Source organism: Myxine glutinosa, chromosome 6 (assembly GCF_964187855.1).
Source record: "Myxine glutinosa chromosome 6, kmMyxGlut1.1, whole genome shotgun sequence".
NCBI lineage: Eukaryota > Metazoa > Chordata > Myxini > Myxiniformes > Myxinidae > Myxine > Myxine glutinosa.
In genome coordinates this window covers 59,899,130-59,917,515 of record NC_136266.1, presented here as the reverse complement: position 1 = coordinate 59,917,515, position 18,386 = coordinate 59,899,130, and the positions used below count along the sequence as shown (strand labels likewise).

Below are 18,386 nucleotides of genomic sequence, written 5' to 3'. Positions count from 1 at the left end.
TGTTTATATGACACAAATATGAATGTTTTTGGTGCTTTGCAAATAGGGTATTACATCACAAAGTTTACCGTCATTTAGTTAACCTGGGGACCTGTGTCAGCATTCCATTGCTGGTGGATGTTAAAGATCTCACAATGTCTTTCAACAAAGTAGACCAATGCAAGTTAATGCCAGAACCATGGCCAAAATTTCAAATTCCTGCCTATATTGCAAGGGGTCATTATATCAATGATAATTTACAACAGACTCCCGGTTCAATCTGAGAGATGGCATAAGCACAATGTATTGCCTCAATTAGTCGTTTCTCGTGACGTTTTGACTGCAGTTTTACAAGCTGTAAAATTATGAGAGTTGCCGATTTGAGATTTATGTAAATCCCCATCTCCTTTCCTCAAATGGGCCAACAAATGGAGAGATGGGTTGGGGAAAAAAAAAAAAAAGTCTGAAAATATGGCTAAGCTTGCTAAAAAGGGAGAAATTGTCCTCTTGAGGCAAACTTGATATTCACTAATGAGGCCAAAAGTCACAGCTGTTTAAGTGTTGGTGAGCACCTGCAAGTTGGCACCAAGTGGCTTGTAGTGGAAGGTTGAGGAACTGATCACTCAGGCGTCTTATATTCCAACAATATACAATGCCAGTGGAAGCATAGTCGACAAACATAACCTGCAAGAGAATAAATAAATATGAAAACAACAGAAATAAATCAATGGGAATACTGAGAAAGCAAGGGCTACCGAGCTACCTTTAAGTGTGCACCTGCAATCAACACGCTTTGCGCATTTCATACAGAGGTTAAGGGGGTGGGGGATTTGAGTTATGGCTCGGAGTTAGGGCTATAAGTTAGGGATCTTTGTTCCTTTCACATTTCTTTCTACTTTTACATATTTATCTTTATTCATTCTCATTCTTGCTTCTTTAGTTCTCTCTTTCTTAATCTATCTATCTGTCTTCAGAGAAGTGAATGCTTGGAGAATTTTTTTTTGTGGAAGGCTCACTTGGCTGCACTTGGATGAGTTTGAGGGCAGAGGAGTTGCGGCTGAAACCTGAATCCTATCCAGGTTCCTCCTGATGACTCCATCTTTGCTCTTTACTTTTTTTGGTTCCTTCTGATGACTCCAATGCAGTATTTGGTTTTCTGTTTCATTAGGGATGGGTTAATTCCCCCAGAATTAGATGGGATGGCTTGTAATACCCTTCCCCACTGGAGGTCAGCCTATCAATACACATGCACGTAGAATTGGGGTCCTCTCCCCACTGGGACAAGGATTTTTTTTTTAACTGCCCAAAACCCTTCCTTTTTTTTTTTCCTCTGATTTGTGAAATTCACATCTGCATTGTCACCTGTCCACCTTTATCAGTTGAAACCCTCTTATGCTTCTCCTTCAGCAAATAGAAAAGCTTTAAAACAAAGCCTTGACTGATAACAATTATACACTAAATGTGAGAATATTCCACCTTCACACACCATATATTTTTCGATCAGTTGCTCAATATTACAAAGTTGATTTCAGAAGACTGTGTCTTCTCCATAACAGTAACAAGCGTTACGCCTAGGTCCCCCGTCGGTGAAATGATGCGAGTTGACAAAGTGGAAGACGCAAGGCGGCCATCTTGGATTTTGACGTGGCGACCCAATTTTCAATAGCGTTCTTCCTTATCGCGAGATACACCCACACACCAAATTAGAAGTTGGTACTTCGCTTATTTTTCAAGATATTCATCTCACAAGGTTCGGATATACATGGCGGAGGCCATCTTGGATTTTGACATGGCGACCCAATTTTCAATAGCGTTCCTCCTTATGCCTAGATACACCCACACACCAGATTAGAAGTTGGTACTTCGCTTATTTTTAAAGATATTTCGCTCAAAGTTCAGACATATATATGGTGGCGGCTATCTTGGATTTTGACGTGGCGACCCAATTTTCAATAGCGTTCTTCCTTATGCCGAGATACACCCACACACCAAATTAGAAGTTCGTACTTCGCTTATTTTTCAAGATATTCATCTCACAAGGTTCGGACATACATCGCGGCGGCCATCTTGGATTTTGACGTGGCGACCCAATTTTCAATAGCGTTCGTCCTTATGCCGAGATACACCCACACACCAGATTAGAAGTTGGTACTTCGCTTATTTTTAAAGATATTTCGCTCAAGGTTCAGACATATATATGGTGGCGGCTATCTTGGATTTTGACGTGGCGACCCAATTTTCAATAGCGTTCTTCCTTATGCCGAGATACACCCACACACCAAATTAGAAGTTCGTACTTCGCTTATTTTTCAAGATATTCATCTCACAAGGTTCGGACATACATCGCGGCGGCCATCTTGGATTTTGACGTGGCGACCCAATTTTAAACAGCGTTCTTGCTTGTGCCTAGATACACCCACACACCAGATTAGAAGTTGGTACTTCGCTTATTTTCCAAGATATTCATCTCAAGTTTCAGACATACATGGCGGTGGCCATCTTGGCTTTTGACGTGGCGATGCGATTTTAAACAGCGTTCTTCCTTCTGCCTAGATACACCCACACACCAGATTAGACGTTGGTACTTCGCTTATTTTTCGAGATATTTCGCTCAAGTTTCAGACATATATATGGTGGCGGCCATCTTGGATTTTGACGTGGCGACCCAATCTTCAATAGCGTTCGTCCTTATGCCGAGATACACCCACACACCAAATTAGAAGTTGGTACTTCGCTTATTTTTCAAGATATTTCGCTCACAAGGTTCAGACATATATATGGTGGTGGCCATCTTGGATTTTGACGTGGCGACCCAATTTTAAACAGCGTTCTTGCTTGTGCCTAGATACACCCAAACACCAGATTAGAAGTTGGTACTTCGCTTATTTTTCAAGATATGCAGGTTACAAGGTTCAGACATACATGGCATCAGACATACATGGCGGCGGCCATCTTGGATTTTGACGTGGGTTGCACCCACACACCAAATTCGAATGCGGTCCTTCGCTTACACACGCCCGCACGCACACACGGACGGACGGACACACGGACGGAGGGTAAAGCCATAGTCCCCCTTTCGCTCCGCTGAGTGACGGGGGACAATTAATTTCCCCAACCAAATGTTGAGAGAGGGAAGGTAAGCACCAAGGGAGAGAAGGTGAAGCGACATTTCGAAGAAAGAGCCTTTCTTCAAACCAAGAGAATGGTTCTTTTCCCTGATTTGAAGAAATCGTGGTGTTTATGTTCATGACAACAGAGGCAGACTTTCGTCGAGAATATAAATAAAGGCTACATTTTTTTGCAATCCAAAACAGTAGGCACCTTTGCACATTTTCTTACATAACCTATAGTGGGGACACCTCCCACTCAAATGTTGAGCAGATTATCTATTTCATATTTATGCCTTGTTGCAAAGCGAGACTTAGACATTGTTAAGCTACTCAAATCCCAAAGTTGATGATTATTTAAAACATCTGGAATAAAGAAAAAAAACCCTGCAGGTAAAATGTTAATACAAAAACGAAAACAAAGTCGATGGTGCGAGCATCACAAAATCCCCACACTTTCCACCTAAAACAATGTCGAAAGATGGCAAAAAGTTTCACCAGGAATGACCCAATAGCAAATAGTGTTTTCCCTTTCGACCCCTGTGACCCCAAGTCCCCTCTGGAGCATGAACCGGGGTCAAATCTAAAACATACATATTTCATGCATCCCCCATTGTTGATTGCATACACAAGGTTTAATTAAACCATGTTTAAAACATGCCCGTAATATTTTTACATAACCTTTTGACCACACCCCAGGGGGTAAGGCCAACAATTACACTGCTTTCACACATTACTGTGATAATTATCATAACCAACATGCTTGGTGAATTTCTGCACAACCATTTGGAATGAGATAGTGTGATGGGTAGACAGACAGAGGTGGTTACAATTTCCACCCGTTTTTTCCCCAAAAACCACAGGGATAATTAGTTATCACACGCTACCCAACCAGGAACTTCTGCACCCCACTTAAATACACAAATGGTCAGACTTTTGCCCATGTACACATAATATATAGATGGCCTGCCTTGTAACCCATTAAGTTAGACGTTTCCTTTTTACACTCCTGAAACACACTTGAGACCAGTTACACCCAGGATGACAGCAAACCCTTCAACGCCTCCATGGATTTTGAATGTCGATTCGTTGGTAGGACAAATAAAAAATAAACTCACATTGATCTGAGCAGTATCATCGGTGCTTATCACCCGTGCACGATACCAGTAACCGTCAACGAAAGCTGCAACTAGTTGCCCTTCAAAAGTGCTGAAATATGGCTCAAGGTCATGGCAGTTGTATTCCCTCAACATGGCTTCTTCGAGTTCTTGAAGCATCTCAGAGTAGTTACTCCCACAATATCTGCAAGAAAAAAAAAGCAGAAGGCAAAAGATAGTATCAAACTCTCTCATTCTCCCTTAAAAATCTTTGAAGACAGGTAAATATAAAATGAGCTGACAATAATGAACGACACTCACATGGTCTATGTTATGACTGTTAGCATCAATGTCTGATTTAAATGTCTCAAGACAATCAACCACTTAGTGCACCGAGGCCCCCGAGGGCACCATTTCATTGACTGGATTTGCATTAAGTGGGTTATAATATACGTATATAGGTTAAAATGAGCAGCTCTGCGAGATCTCTCAATTTCCCGTGTTTTGAGATCGATTTTTTTTTTCAACCGAGAAAAAGAAAAACCAACTTAAAGGTTTTCAAAACCAGGGATCAAAACTTTGAGCAGGTGAGAGTGGTACGTTGAATTTGGTTGTACCTAGGTTTTTTTTAAACCACAAATCACACGATCATTCACGAAGTTTTTTTGGGGTCAAGGATGCAAAAAAAATAACTTCCAGGTTCTGTGAGCAAATTTCTCGACGATTGGAACAGTTAAAAGCTTGGCACATGGGCATCATGAACATTAGAATAACTTGTGATGAAACACAGACGTACAAGTCAGTCAATGAGCTGTGCGCCCATGACATCACACAAATCGATTGAAGTAGCTCATTTGCATAACGGAAGTGAAAATAGTCCGATTTTAAAACACTACTATCCGGCTTATTAGTCTCCCTAATATATTTTTTTGTGCTAATGGGTCAGGGATATCATCCTCTAAAACATCTTTTCAAAAACCTCATGATTATGTCCCTTTAAAGAAATTAAATCACAGCTCCCTTTGCAATAGCACAAATATTGAAATGCATTTCTCCACTTGCAAGGAAATCCGTTTTCAACCAGAAAAGAAAAGAGTTTACTGACCTGAAAGCAACCCTGCGTGTGCTGCTGGCCTGTAGCACCGAAACAAATTCGAACTTTTCCTTTGGGCCAATAAGGACTGGTGGCTCTTTTTGAGGAATAGAATCACGACTAGATTTGAACAGTCTCTGGTTTAAAGAGGTCCCGTGAAGAGAATTGAGGAAAACTGTGCAACGGCCATCTTTGACATTTTCAACACGCATACGCACAACCTGGCCAACAAGCTTTTCCAGATTCTTCTCAGAGGGCCAGTCATTTGGCATATCCGCAGTGCTCAGCTGGCAAGGCACAGCGAGGGCAGGAAGCCGAGCACATTTTGGTGGCAAGATCTTGAGATCTTCAGAATGCAACAATAAATGCATGCCATGGTCAACCAGAAACACAAAAGAGATCTGGCGTCTGCTATCAACATCTTTGATGTAGCCCCTTGTCCATACGCCATTGTGAAGCAATGCACATGCCATACCTACTTTACATTCTGGCAGCGACCGCTCTCCTATCCGAGCAATTTCTGATTTCAGCTGAGTCGTAAGGTTATCAAAGGCACTTCCCTGTTCAAAGTGCACACAAAGATTGCCACGTGCATCCACTGAGCAAACCTTCGCAGAGACCCATCCGGGATCTGGAAGTTTTGGAGAAGGAACTGTGATGCGTTCAATAGGGGCAGCTTGGGATGTTTGACCAAAACCAATGGTGGGTGTTACAACTTCATGACTACTCGACTCCTTTGGGTAAATAATTACAGTCTCGAGATTCTCAGGAAGTGGATGTAGAATTGAGCAAACATCTGAAACAAGATCCACATTGTTCAGAATTAATACTGGTAAGTCCATGTTGAACCTGGTTTTATAAATGTCAGGCAGGCTGTGAACCCAGATACCATGAGGGAAAGACGCCAGCAGTCGAGAAATGCGACATTTATGTTGCTTAAGCGAATCCATGGAATTTGAATCCTGGACAATAGGGCAATCAGGCTTTGCTTCTTTGTCCAGAAGTATGGTGTTGTGATCTGCTGTTTGTGGCTTCGAGTGACTTGATTTGGGGATTGGAGGATAAATAATCATCTTTAAAGGACTTTCTGAACAAATTTTCACCTGAAAAGCAAACAAATAAAATGAAGATGACAAAACATCATTTTGAACTTAACATGCAATGTATGTAAACTAAACATGTACATCAATTCAGGGTCATTAAAACTCAAAGATGGAGAGGTTAAGAGTTGTGCAATGACAGACATCACGGTAATAATAAATTACCTACATATCTGCGATCGCCAAGGCAAGCCTCCTGCAGCTTACCCTTGGTGATCGCCCGTGACATACATTGGCCCACTAGTGAATGGTGGCCATTTTTTTTTTGCACCGCCATGTCACCTTGACCTTCAACATTTCGGGATAAAGTGTATATTGAGAGAGTGCCCCCATTTACAATCTATCTATAAAACTCATCATGAAAATTGGATGAAAATTATTCAGGTTATGATCAAAAAAATGTGCACTTCAGTGGAGGTACACTATGATACAATGACAGGCATTTTAAGGCCATTTTCCCTTCAAGAGCGGGGGTTAGCCTTGCGGTCAACATGACAAATCTTCTCCATTTTCCCCTATTTTCTGCATCTCCCCTTGTTAACCGCCTTGCCCGCATTTCTTCTTCCACCACCTTCAGCCAAGTCTTTCTCGGTCTTCCCCGTCCTCTACTTCCTTCTACATTCATTTCCATCACTCTTCTCAACCAGTCACTTTCATCCTTCCTCAACACATGACCAAACCGTCTCAAACTGTTTCGCTTCACAGCATCCATCACAGGCTCTATTCCCATCATCCTTCGCATTTCATCATTTGTCTTCCTCTTCTCTCAACGATACTCCACACATCCACCGAACCATTCACATTTCCACCCTTTCCAGCCTTCGTTGCTGCTCTACGTTCATTCCCTATGTCTCGCTCCCATAAATCATAACAATTCTCACACATGCAGCATACACCTTTCCCTTCAGCTTCAACGACACTCCCCTCCTCGTCAGCATGCCACTCAATTCCTGAAGCTTCTTCCATGCACATCTCACTCCAGCAACCGTTGCAGAGTCTGGTCCACCTTCTCCATTCAGCATGTCTCCTAGGTAACAAAATGTTTTCACACCTTCCAGCTTCACGCCATCTCCAAGATCCAACTCAACATTTCCTCCATCTGCAGCTCCCTCTGTGCACACCTTACACTTGAATGTCGCTGCCACACTGGTTAATGACACTCTCAAAACCACTACATTTTTGATGAACGCACTCAGCGCACATTGTACATTGAATGGAATTCACTCCGACACCCTTCCTGCACACAGCACACGGCCACTTCCCAGTTCTTTCCACCTCACCACATGCTTTACCACTTGCCATCACCTTCGTTTTTCCGATATTCACCTTCAGACCTTTCGTCTCCATACATTCCTTCCACTTGTTCATCTTCTCCTTCAGTCCATCCATACTTTCTGAAATCAACACCAGATCATCTGCATACAACAACTCCCATGGTAAACCCTCCTTTGCATTCCGAGCCAGCACCATCACAGCCACAAATAGTCGTGGACTTAGTACCGACCCCTGATGCACTCCCACCTTCACCTCAAACTCACCACTGTTCCCGTCCTTCGTCCTTACAGCTGTGCGCGCTCTTTTGTACATTGCCATCACTACTCTGATCAACCATTCCTCCACTCCTAACTTCCTCAATGCCCATGTCACTACTTCACGTGGAACCCTATCGAATGCTTTCTCCAGATCAACAAACCCAAGAAACAACTTCTTCCTCTTCTCCATGTACTTCTCCTGCAACTGCCTCACAATTAAAAGCACGTCTGTCGTTCCGCTTCCTGGCATAAATCCAAACTGCATTTTGTCAATCTTCACTTTCTTCCTTATCCTCCTCTCCAACACTCTTTCCAATACCTTCATTCCATGCTCCAATAACTTTATCGCTCGATACGAGCCACAGTCCAGAGGGTCACCTTTCCCCTTGTATAGAGGGACGAGGGTACTCAGTTCCCAATCCACTGGAATGCGGCCTTCTTTCACCACCAGATTGCAGATCTCTGTCATTCTCTTCACACCCCAATTTCCCGCTGCCTTCAACATATCTCCCACAACTCCCGTCGGCCCTCCCACTTTTCTACTCTTCATTGCTTTTACCGCTTCTTCAACTTCCTTCTCGGTTATCTTCTCTGCCGGTCCTAAAACTGGGTTACTCTCTGTGTTGCCATCCCATTCATTCTCTGCATTCAACAGTATTTCCATATATCTCTTCCATCTTCCTTTAATTCCATCTGGGTCCACAACGATTTGTCCCACTTCATCCTTCAAGCAACTCACCCACATCACATCACACCTTTCGCTATCTGCTTTGCAATCCTGAATACCGCTCTCTGACCCTCTTCCAAATCCAAGCGTTCTCCGAACATTTTCCTACATGCCTCCTGCGCCTTTGCGACCTCTTTCTTTGCAGCCTTCTTGGCTGCGTTATAACGTTCATGCTCTGCCTTTTCTGCCCCCATACCCTTCGCCTTCTGCCACTCCTTGAACTTCTTCCTCTTCTCGTCAATGATTTGATGAGGATACACTATGATGATGCAAGAATATCTTGGAAGGCCAAAATAAGGTCAAAGTTTAAAAAAAAAAGTCAATATGGCAGACTTTTTATCCCCATTATTGAAGTAAAATTAAATTCCAAAAGTCCTCAGACATTTGGCAGCAAAAAAAAAGGGAGAAAAACCCAAATGGTGATCATGTACCCTGAGGGGTGTAAGACCTGACCTTTAACCCAAAGGGGAATGATGCAAATTATGCTAAATTTGCCTTACTCAGAGCAATCTCATTTGATCAGCCAAATCCTAGTCAAATTATGGTAAAAATGTTAAAATGTGTACAATTAGGTCATGACTTAAAAAATAGGGGCAATACCCCATGGCACTCACCTGGTAGAATAAAGCAGTATACTACACTGACTAAAACATATTTTGAACAGTATTATGGTATTTTGAACCGAATTCAATGGTTGCTAGAAGACAGGGCAGCATGTACAATCATACTAATGTAATCATAAGACTTTAAACAAACAAAAAAAAACTATTTATGGTGGCAACCTCTCCTCCCCCACCCACTCCCGTATCCCTCCTCAGACCCCAATTTTTCGAATGCCTTGAAACAAACATTGGTACCTCACAGGTGATGAAGATTGAGGTTAAGTTACATCGGAATTGTATATGCAGTTTCAGAGAAGAAAGCAAATACCTATTTTGGAGGGGTCAAACCTGGACCCACTTCAACCCCCGGCAGACCAGCTTAAACACCGACTTTTTTAATGCCGTGAACAAACTTTAGTCATAACATACCAAATATCATTTGTGCCAAATTTGGTCACAATCCCATCAGCGGTTTCGGAGAAGTTGCAAGTGTTTACGGACCGACAACGTGCCAACTCATATGCTCCCCGGAACTACGTTCCAGGTGAGCTAAAAATTAGGGCAAGGTCAAAAACGTCAACACCACATACATTGTATTCCTATTATTGATGCAAAATTTCATAATGAAAGTCTAATCCGGCTCAAATACAGCTCGGTAATTTCAGAAATTTGGAATGCCAGGAAAAAATGCATAACCCTAAATGGTGGTTTCGTACTCTAGGGGTCAAACTCTGGGGTACTATTAAAAATTGGGGGCACTAATTGTATAGAAACAACCCCTACAGCAGCTACAAGCCTCCCCCTATCCTATAACGGGGGTGTGTGGAGTCAAGGGGATAAGCATAAAAAGGCGGAGGGGGAGAGGGAGAGATTTTTTTTTTCCCCCTCCCCCTTCCAAATGATGAAGTGAAAGCAACACTGGGCTAACCATCACACGTTTGTCCAAAAACGTTTATAGGGAATAACATTTATGGACAACATCTAAAATCCCCACACTTCCCACCGAAAGCAAAGTTGAAAGATGGCAAAGGATTCCACTGGGAATAACCCAATATAAAATTTAGAGTTAAAAAACAAAAAACAAATGTTGTTTTCATTCCTGTGACCCAAAGCAAGTGCTCCTCCATTCCCACCCCCCAACCCCCCCCCCCCCCCCCCCCCGGGCACTTTTGGTTTTAGCGTAAATTAAAGGCAATATTTCCGAGCATAAAACCCAAAATCACAACCATAATCACAATGCTCAACAAGCAATATTAGCATTTCCGGTTTGGTCACGAGTCACACCGAGCAAATGTGCGACCAGTCGCGCAGGTGCTGCAGTACGGCCGATGGCATATCCTCCTGAAACATCTGGTGGTATATCTTCTGAAGACCTGTGTTCCAAATGCCCGAATTATAGTGTTGCACAATGTCCCTCAAACGTTTCTGCAAAACCTCCATGGGAACCTCTGGGCCGTTTTTTCTCATTGTGCTCCTCCAGTTCTTTGATGAGCCTGTGCAAATCAACAAAAGAGGGTGAAAAAGTTACGAGAATTTTCAGTTCATTAAATAAGTTTAGTTTGCAATACTTTCACTTTTCAATTTTGGGATCAATGAAAGAAATGAAGCATAACCTTTTTCTGCCATTATTTAAAAAACGACTGCCTTTGTATATACAAAGGGAGCAAAATATTGTGTGCCTCTTCGGTCAAGTTCTTCCATTTTTTACCATCTGCGCCAAAAAGAAAATATTCTTGCATAATCATGGTATAAAAAAGGTTGTTTGGCTGTAATAATCCTGTCTTCCTTGAACCAACTGGTAATCTCACTATAATTCACCAAATGTCCGTCCGTCTGTCTGTCTGTCTGTCTGTCTGTCCGTTCGTTCGTTCGTTCGAAGGTACCGCAAAAACGGCTGAACTGATCGCAAGGATATTTTGGGTGGGTAATCCTAGGACCCCCACGAGCAAAATAGGCCTTATAGTTTTTCCAATTTTTCCAAGTTTTCCAATTTTCAAGTTTTTCCAAACACTATGGAATAATATTTCCCAATATGAACAGTGATGTGGCTTTTATTGAAATTCTACGTACCAGGAGAGAGTAGATCGACTCCTGACGAACTCTTCCTATATAAATGTGCGGCTCCAAAGTTAAACAGCAGCTCCGAAGTTAAACGGCAGCGTGTGCAAAGCGACTGAGAAACAGGTGTAGCGGCCGCTTCCGTGTTAGATTCGGCACGCACTCTTCACACATGAACGTGCGACTGAGAAAGACGTGTAGCGGCCGCTTCCATTTTGCAGAATTCAATCTTTTTTCAAAATGGGTGCCATGTACTGTTTAGATTTTGATGATTTGTGTGTGACATGATTCAACAGATGTTTATATGAATCGTTAAAAATAAAAAAGCCTTCAATTTCTGATATTTTTCCTTTTCATTTGGGCCTCCCAATTGAAGCCCTGCCCATAGGGCGGGTACCGTTGCTAGTATTACAAAAGACAAGGACTCAACAAAAACAGCTTGATATCTGCTCAGACGTGTAAAGACAAAAATGAAATAAAGTCGATTAAACGATAACTCGCACCTCTATTTGAGCAAGTGGGTTTTGAGCAAGTGGGTTACGTCAACGTGTGGCCCTGAATGGGTTTCTCTCATCTCCTCTTCCTGTTCAGGCTGGAGTTCCCCAAGGTAGTGTTCTGGGCCCCGTGCTTTTTCTGGTCTTCATCAATGATCTCTCTGACTCTCTCGAAAATCTTCTCTATCTCTTTGCTGATGACTCCACTCTCTGCCGCTCCATTCCTCTTCCCTCAGATCGGCAGTCTGCTGCCTCCTCACTCTCTGAAGACCTGGCCAAAATCACAGACTGGTCAAACAAGTGGAACATGTCTTTCAATCCTGACAAATCTCACACTCTTACTATGTCTCTCCGAAAAGATCGACTGGACAACCCTCCCATCTACTTTCTCAACAATCCTCTCCAAGAAGTTCTGTCGCTCAAGATTTTGGGTCTCACTATCTGCCATGATCTTTCTTGGGAAAACCACATTTCCAAGCTGGCCTCCAAAGCCAGTCGCCGACTGGGCATCCTCCGTCGTGCGAAGTCCTTCCTCGGCACACCTGAGCTCCTCACCACATACAAGGCTTTCATCCGCAGCTCAATGGAATACTGTTCTCCCCTATGGGCCGGTGCTCCTGCCTCACACCTAGCTCGGCTTCACGCTGTTGAAACCAAAGCTTTCAGAATTATTGGAATCTCCCGCGATGAAGCTATCTCTGAGGGCCTTTCACTCACTCACCGCAGGCAGGTAGGTGGTCTTTCCGTCTTCTACCGACTCCTCTCCGGCCTTGCACCCCCAGCTCTCTCTGTGCTCTGTCCCCCAAATATTCCTACAGGTCGCACAAGATCTGCCAGCAACCCTCTGATGGTTAAACTGCCGAAATCTCGGCTCTCTGCTCACCTTCACTCTTTCATTCCTCTTTTCTCCCGCCTCCGGAACAAACTCCCTCACTCCCTTCAATCCCACTCCTCCCTCCAGGTCTTTAAAACAGCTGTTCACCACCATCTCTTATCTTCCCCCATCCAAAACCTTGATCTTTTCTACCCCCGCTAATTCACCCCAGATCCACCTTGTTTGAAATTCCAACTTCTTTCCTGGAAGTCCTGGCAGTGTCCATATGTTTTATACCTCTCCCACCGCCCCCTTCCCATGCCCCCCCCCCCCCCCCCAAAGCCCTTGCCCTCTCTCAGATCTCTCGATGTCTCCATGTCTCTCGGTCCCTGCTCTCAAATGTTGTGTTTGTGTCCTTCCTCCTCTCTCCCCATCTTGTCTACCGCTCCCGATGTTATATGTTTCATGTGTCGGTTTGTCTTTCTGTGTGATTAATGTTCGCTCTTTCACGAGCCTCGATCTTGTATACAAAAAAAAAAAAGAAAAAAAAAAAAAGTGAATGTCCAAGGCTAACAATAATCCTCCACTTAAAGAAGGCCTCAACCTTGAGCTCGCTGGACATGGCACTCCAGAAAGAAAGCATCTCAATCAACTGCCAGATTAAAGTTGACCTTCAGACACAAGGTACGACAGTTTCAACTTGCACCATCCGTCACCAACTCAATGAAAGGGGGTTCTATGGTAGGAGACCCATGAGGACTCCACTGCTGAGAGAGAGACATAATAAAGCCTGACTGGAGTTTGCAAAAACACACCTGAAAAAGCCAAAACCCTTCTGGGAGAATGTCTTGTGGAGATGAGACCAAATTAGAGCTTTTTGGTAAAGTACATCATCTCTATGTTTACAGAAAACAAAATGAAGCCTTCAAAGAAAAGAACACCTTCCCTACAGTCAAACATGGAGGAGGTTCAGTGATGTTTTGGGGTTGCTGTGCTGCCTCTGGCACTGCATGCCTTGTATGTGTGCATGACATCATTAAATCAGGAGATTATTAAGGCATTTTGGAGCACAATGTTCAACCTGTCAGAAAGCTGGGTCTCTGTCAAAGGTCATGGGTCTTGCAACAAGACAATGACCCCAAACACTTCAAAAAGTATCCCAGGAATGGTTCAAGACAAAATGCTGGACTGTTCTGAAGTGGCCAGCAATGAGTCCAGATCTAAACCCCAGTGAACACCTGTGGGGAGATCTGAAAACAGCAGTTTCAAATCTGGGAGAACTGGAGCAGTTCGCACAAGAAGAGTGGGCCAAACTGCCAGTATAGAGGTGTAGGAAACTCATTCATGGCTATAGGAAGCACTTGACTGCAGTTATATTGTACAAAGGCTGTGCTATCAAATATTAAGTCTCAGGTTTGAATAATTTTGTCAATGCCATTTCTTTTATTTACTGATTTAAAAGGATATATCAAGTTCTGAATCAAAAATAAAGGTTAAGTAATATTAACAGTGAAATAAAGAATTGTGGAGACCAAATACTTTCGTCAATTTCAACTTATTTTTAGAGAAAATTGTGAGTTATTTGAAAAAAGTGCAAGGGTGCCAATATTTTTGGCAACGACTGTATATCGTTTTTGGTCCTATCTCTCAATGGAGAAGAATACAACATGCATTTTAAAGGCCATTTTCCCTGCAAGAGCGGGGGTTAGCCTTGCGGTCCCCATGACAATCTTCTCCATTTTGCCCTATTTTCTGCATCTCTCCTTGTTAACCCCCTTGCCCGCATTTCTTCTTCCACCATCTTTAGCCAAGTCTTTCTCGGTCTTCCCCGTCCTCTACTTCCTTCTACATCAATTTCCATCACTCTTCTCAACCAGTCACTTTCATCCTTCCTCAACACATGACCAAACCATCTCAGCCTGTTCCTCTTCACAGCATCAATCACAGGCAATATCCCATCATCTTTCGCAATTCATCATTTGTCTTCCCCTCTCTCAACGATACTCCGCACATCCATCGAACCATTCGCATTTCCACCCTTTCCAGCCTTCATTGCTGCTCTACGTTCATTACCCATGTCTCGCTCCCATAAATCATAACACTTCTCACACATGCAGCATACACCTTTCCCTTCAGCTTCAGCGACACTCTCCTCCTCATCAGCACGCCACTCAGTTCATACTTTCTGCCACTCAGTTCATACATACTCATACTTTCTGCAATCAACACCAGATCATCTGCATTCAACAACTCCTACGGTAAACCCTCCTTTACGTTCTGAGCCAGCGCCTCCATCACAGCTACAAATAGTAGTGGACTTAGTACCGACCCCTGATGCACTCCCACCTTCACCTCAAACTCACCACTGTTCCCGTCCTTCGTCCTTACAGCTGTGCGCGCTCTTTTGTACATTGCCATCACTACTCTGATCAACCATTCCTCCACTCCTAACTTCCTCAATGCCCATGTCAATACTTTGCGTGCAACCCTATCGAATGCTTTCTCCAGATCAACAAACCCAAAAAACAACTTCTTCCTCTTCTCCATGTACTTCTCCTGCAACTGCCTCACAATGAAAAGCGCATCTGTCGTTCCTCTTCCTGGCATAAATCCAAACTGCATTTCGTCGATCTTCACTTTCTTCCTTATCCTCCTCTCCAACACCCTTTCCAATACCTTCATTCCATGCTCCAATAACTTTATCGCTCGGTACGAGCCACACTCCAGAGGGTCACCTTTCCCCTTGTATAGAGGGACCAGGGTACTCATTTCCCAATCCACTGGAATGCGGCCTTCTTTCACCACCAGATTACAGATCTCTGTCATTCTCTTCACACCCCAACTTCCTGCTGCCTTCAACATATCTCCCACAACTCCCGTCGGCCCTCCCGCTTTTCCACTCTTCATTGCTTTTATCGCTTCCTCAACTTCCTTCTCAGTTATCTTCTCTGCCGGTCCTAAAACTGGGTTACTCTCTATGTTGCCATCCCATTCATTCTCTGTATTCAACAGCATTTCCATATATCTTTTCCATCTTCCTTTAATTCCATCTGGGTCCACAACGATTTGTCCCACTTAATCCTTCAAGCAACTCACCCCCATCACATCACACCTCTCTTTCGCTATGTGCTTTGCAATCCTGAATACTGCTTTCTGACCCTCTTCCGAATCCAAGCGTTCTCCGAACATTTTCCTACATGCCTCCTGCGCCTTTGCTACCTCTTTCTTTACAGCCTCCCTGGCTGCCTTATAACTTTCATGCTCTGCTGTTTCTGCTCCCGTACCCTTCGCCTTCTGCCACTCCTTGAACTTCTTCCTCTTCTCGTCAATCCTCTTTCCAACTTCATCACCCCACCACCATGTTTCCGAGTGCCTCGGTGGTCTTTTTGTCCATCTACATACCTCACCAACGGCTCCCAACAGACTAGCTTTCATTGACATCCAACCACTTTCAAGCTCAACCACATCATCCTCTACCCTACTCAGCCTCTCTTTTAATGCCTCCCTTACTGTCACCTCTTTCAACCTCCACACCTTCATTCTTGGTTGGTACTTCACCCGCCGAGCTCTCCTCGCACCTTTCACCCTTATGTCGCACACAACCAAGTGGTGCTGTGAAACAGCCTCCTCCCCCGGGATCACCTTTGTGTCCCGGAGGTGCCCCCTATCTCGCCTACGCACCATCAGGTAGTCAACGGTTGTCGTCGACCCACCTGACGTGTATGTAACAAGCTTATTATCCTCTTTCTGGAACTGAGTATTACAAATCAGCAAATCAGCTCCATCAGCAAACTCCAAAATCCTTTCACCTTCTCCATTTCTCACACCATATCCGTAACCCCCATGAACTCCCTCAAAACCATCCATACTCCTTCCCACATGTCCATTCAGGTCTCCTCCCACCACAACAACTTCCTCATCTTTCACCTTTTCCATCAGCTTCTCTATCGCACACCAGAACTTGTCCTTCTCTTCATTGCTTCGACCAACCTGCGGAGCATATCCCGAGATGACGTTCACCAAGAGCTTTCCAATCATCATTTTCACCATCATAAACCTATCACTCACTCTAGTCACACTTACCACACTGTCTACAAACTCCTCAGAAAACAGGACACCAACACCATTCACGCCCTCCGGGCACCCTTGCCACACAAACTTGTATTTCTGTCCCTGCCTACCCTTCCCCATTCTCACACCACTTCCCTTCCATCTCATCTCTTGCACACAACATATGTCCACTCTTCTTCTGACCAATACTTCCACCACTTCTCCTGATTTCCCTGTCATTGTCCCTACATTCCATGTCCCAAACCTCAGAAACCGATCTCCACTTCGGGCTGCACCCTGCCAATATGTAGTTGTAATTGTCATGGTTCTCTTTTTGAGGCAATGTTTTTATGGCCGGATGCCCTTCCTGACGCCAACCCTCTTAGTCGTCTCTTACGACACGCAGGGATACGGTGTACCTATTCTAACCAGGGTACACACTGGGAAACGTTTAAAACATGGAAAGTCTGGGGCGGGGGTGGGGGGGGGGGGGTTGCGGCGTCAGCATCACGGCTGCGGTTTAAACATATTCCAACAATATCCAAACAGAACCATGAAAACCATGAAAAACAATCTGGGAAAAGTCCCCTAGCGAGAACGTGGATTTGAGAAGGAAGGAGCAGAGGCAGAAGAGAAACGAGATACAGGGGGCGGGGCACAAGCCGAGACGAGGAGGAGAGCGAACAAGCACGTGTCCGGGAGGAGAGAAAGAATCAATATAGAATTCTTTGTCTAGGGAAGTGAGGTGAGGGGGAGAAAATAAAATAAAAGAAACAAGCAATACAGCGAAGGAAATAACCCAAACCGACAAAACACCGACGGGGGGAGGGAAGCCCCAAGTTACCAGGCTGCGCACGAGGTACGACTCAGAAAACGATTAACTACACACAAGTTTGTACGAATTACAAACCAATACCAACCAGAAACACACAATAACACGTGCACAGCAAAACAACCAGTGGAAATTTGACAAAGACAAGAATGGGAAAACACTTAAACTTCGATGCCGTGGAGAGCTCGAAGTACGCTTCACTCGCCCGAGGAACCAGAAACCGGAAACCTCCATCAGCCATCACATCAGCCATCAGAAGAATCACGAAAAAAAATCTTGTATCCAGATCTTCACGAAAATCGAATCAATCCATCCTTGTCACACACCCAACCTGTCCACCAAATTTCGTCCAAACCAGTCCACAACTTTGATATCCCTCTCACAGACAAAAACAACCTCCATCCACCTTCGATGGCTGAGGTGACTAAATGAACACGAATAAATTTTCATATATCAAAGGTAACCCTGCAAAAAGATCAACATACCCAAATCCCTTGTCTTTTCTGGCAATGGTCTTCCTTCAGGTGGAATATCCTCTTTCACCATGCTTTGAGGCATTTTAAGTCTTGAATAAAATGAAAAGATAGACAATGTCAAATGTGGGGTGGGGGGTGTGGGTGAGAAAGAGAGAGAGAGAGAGCAAGAGAGAGCCAGAGAGAGAGCAAGAGAGAGCCAGAGAGAGAGCAAGAGAGAGCCAGAGAGCCAGAGAGAGAGCAAGAGAGAGCCAAAGAGCCAGAGAGAGAGCAAGAGAGAGCCAGAGAGAGAGCAAAAGAGAGCCAGAGAGAGAGCCAGAGCCAGAGAGAGAGCAAGGGGTGACGAGAGAGAGAGCAAGGGGTGACGAGAGCGAGAGCAAGGGGTGACGAGAGCGAGAGCAAGGGGTGACGAGAGCGAGAGCAAGGGG

General features: G+C 44.1%; 1 protein-coding gene across 1 annotated transcript in view; it reads right to left on the bottom strand.

Annotated features, from left to right (window-relative positions):
• The window catches only part of LOC137429376 (tudor domain-containing protein 7B-like), a 69,963-nt gene that overhangs the window by 24,473 nt on the left and 27,104 nt on the right, over window positions 1–18,386 (bottom strand). Inside the window, exons 4-8 of the mRNA XM_078781021.1 lie at window positions 17,971–18,050; window positions 10,522–10,730; window positions 5,289–6,379; window positions 4,205–4,388; window positions 552–663 (exon numbers count right to left, since the gene is read on the bottom strand). Of these exons, the coding sequence (XP_078637147.1) occupies window positions 552–663; window positions 4,205–4,388; window positions 5,289–6,379; window positions 10,522–10,730; window positions 17,971–18,050 (1,676 nt within the window). The remainder of the gene's footprint in view (window positions 1–551; window positions 664–4,204; window positions 4,389–5,288; window positions 6,380–10,521; window positions 10,731–17,970; window positions 18,051–18,386) is intronic.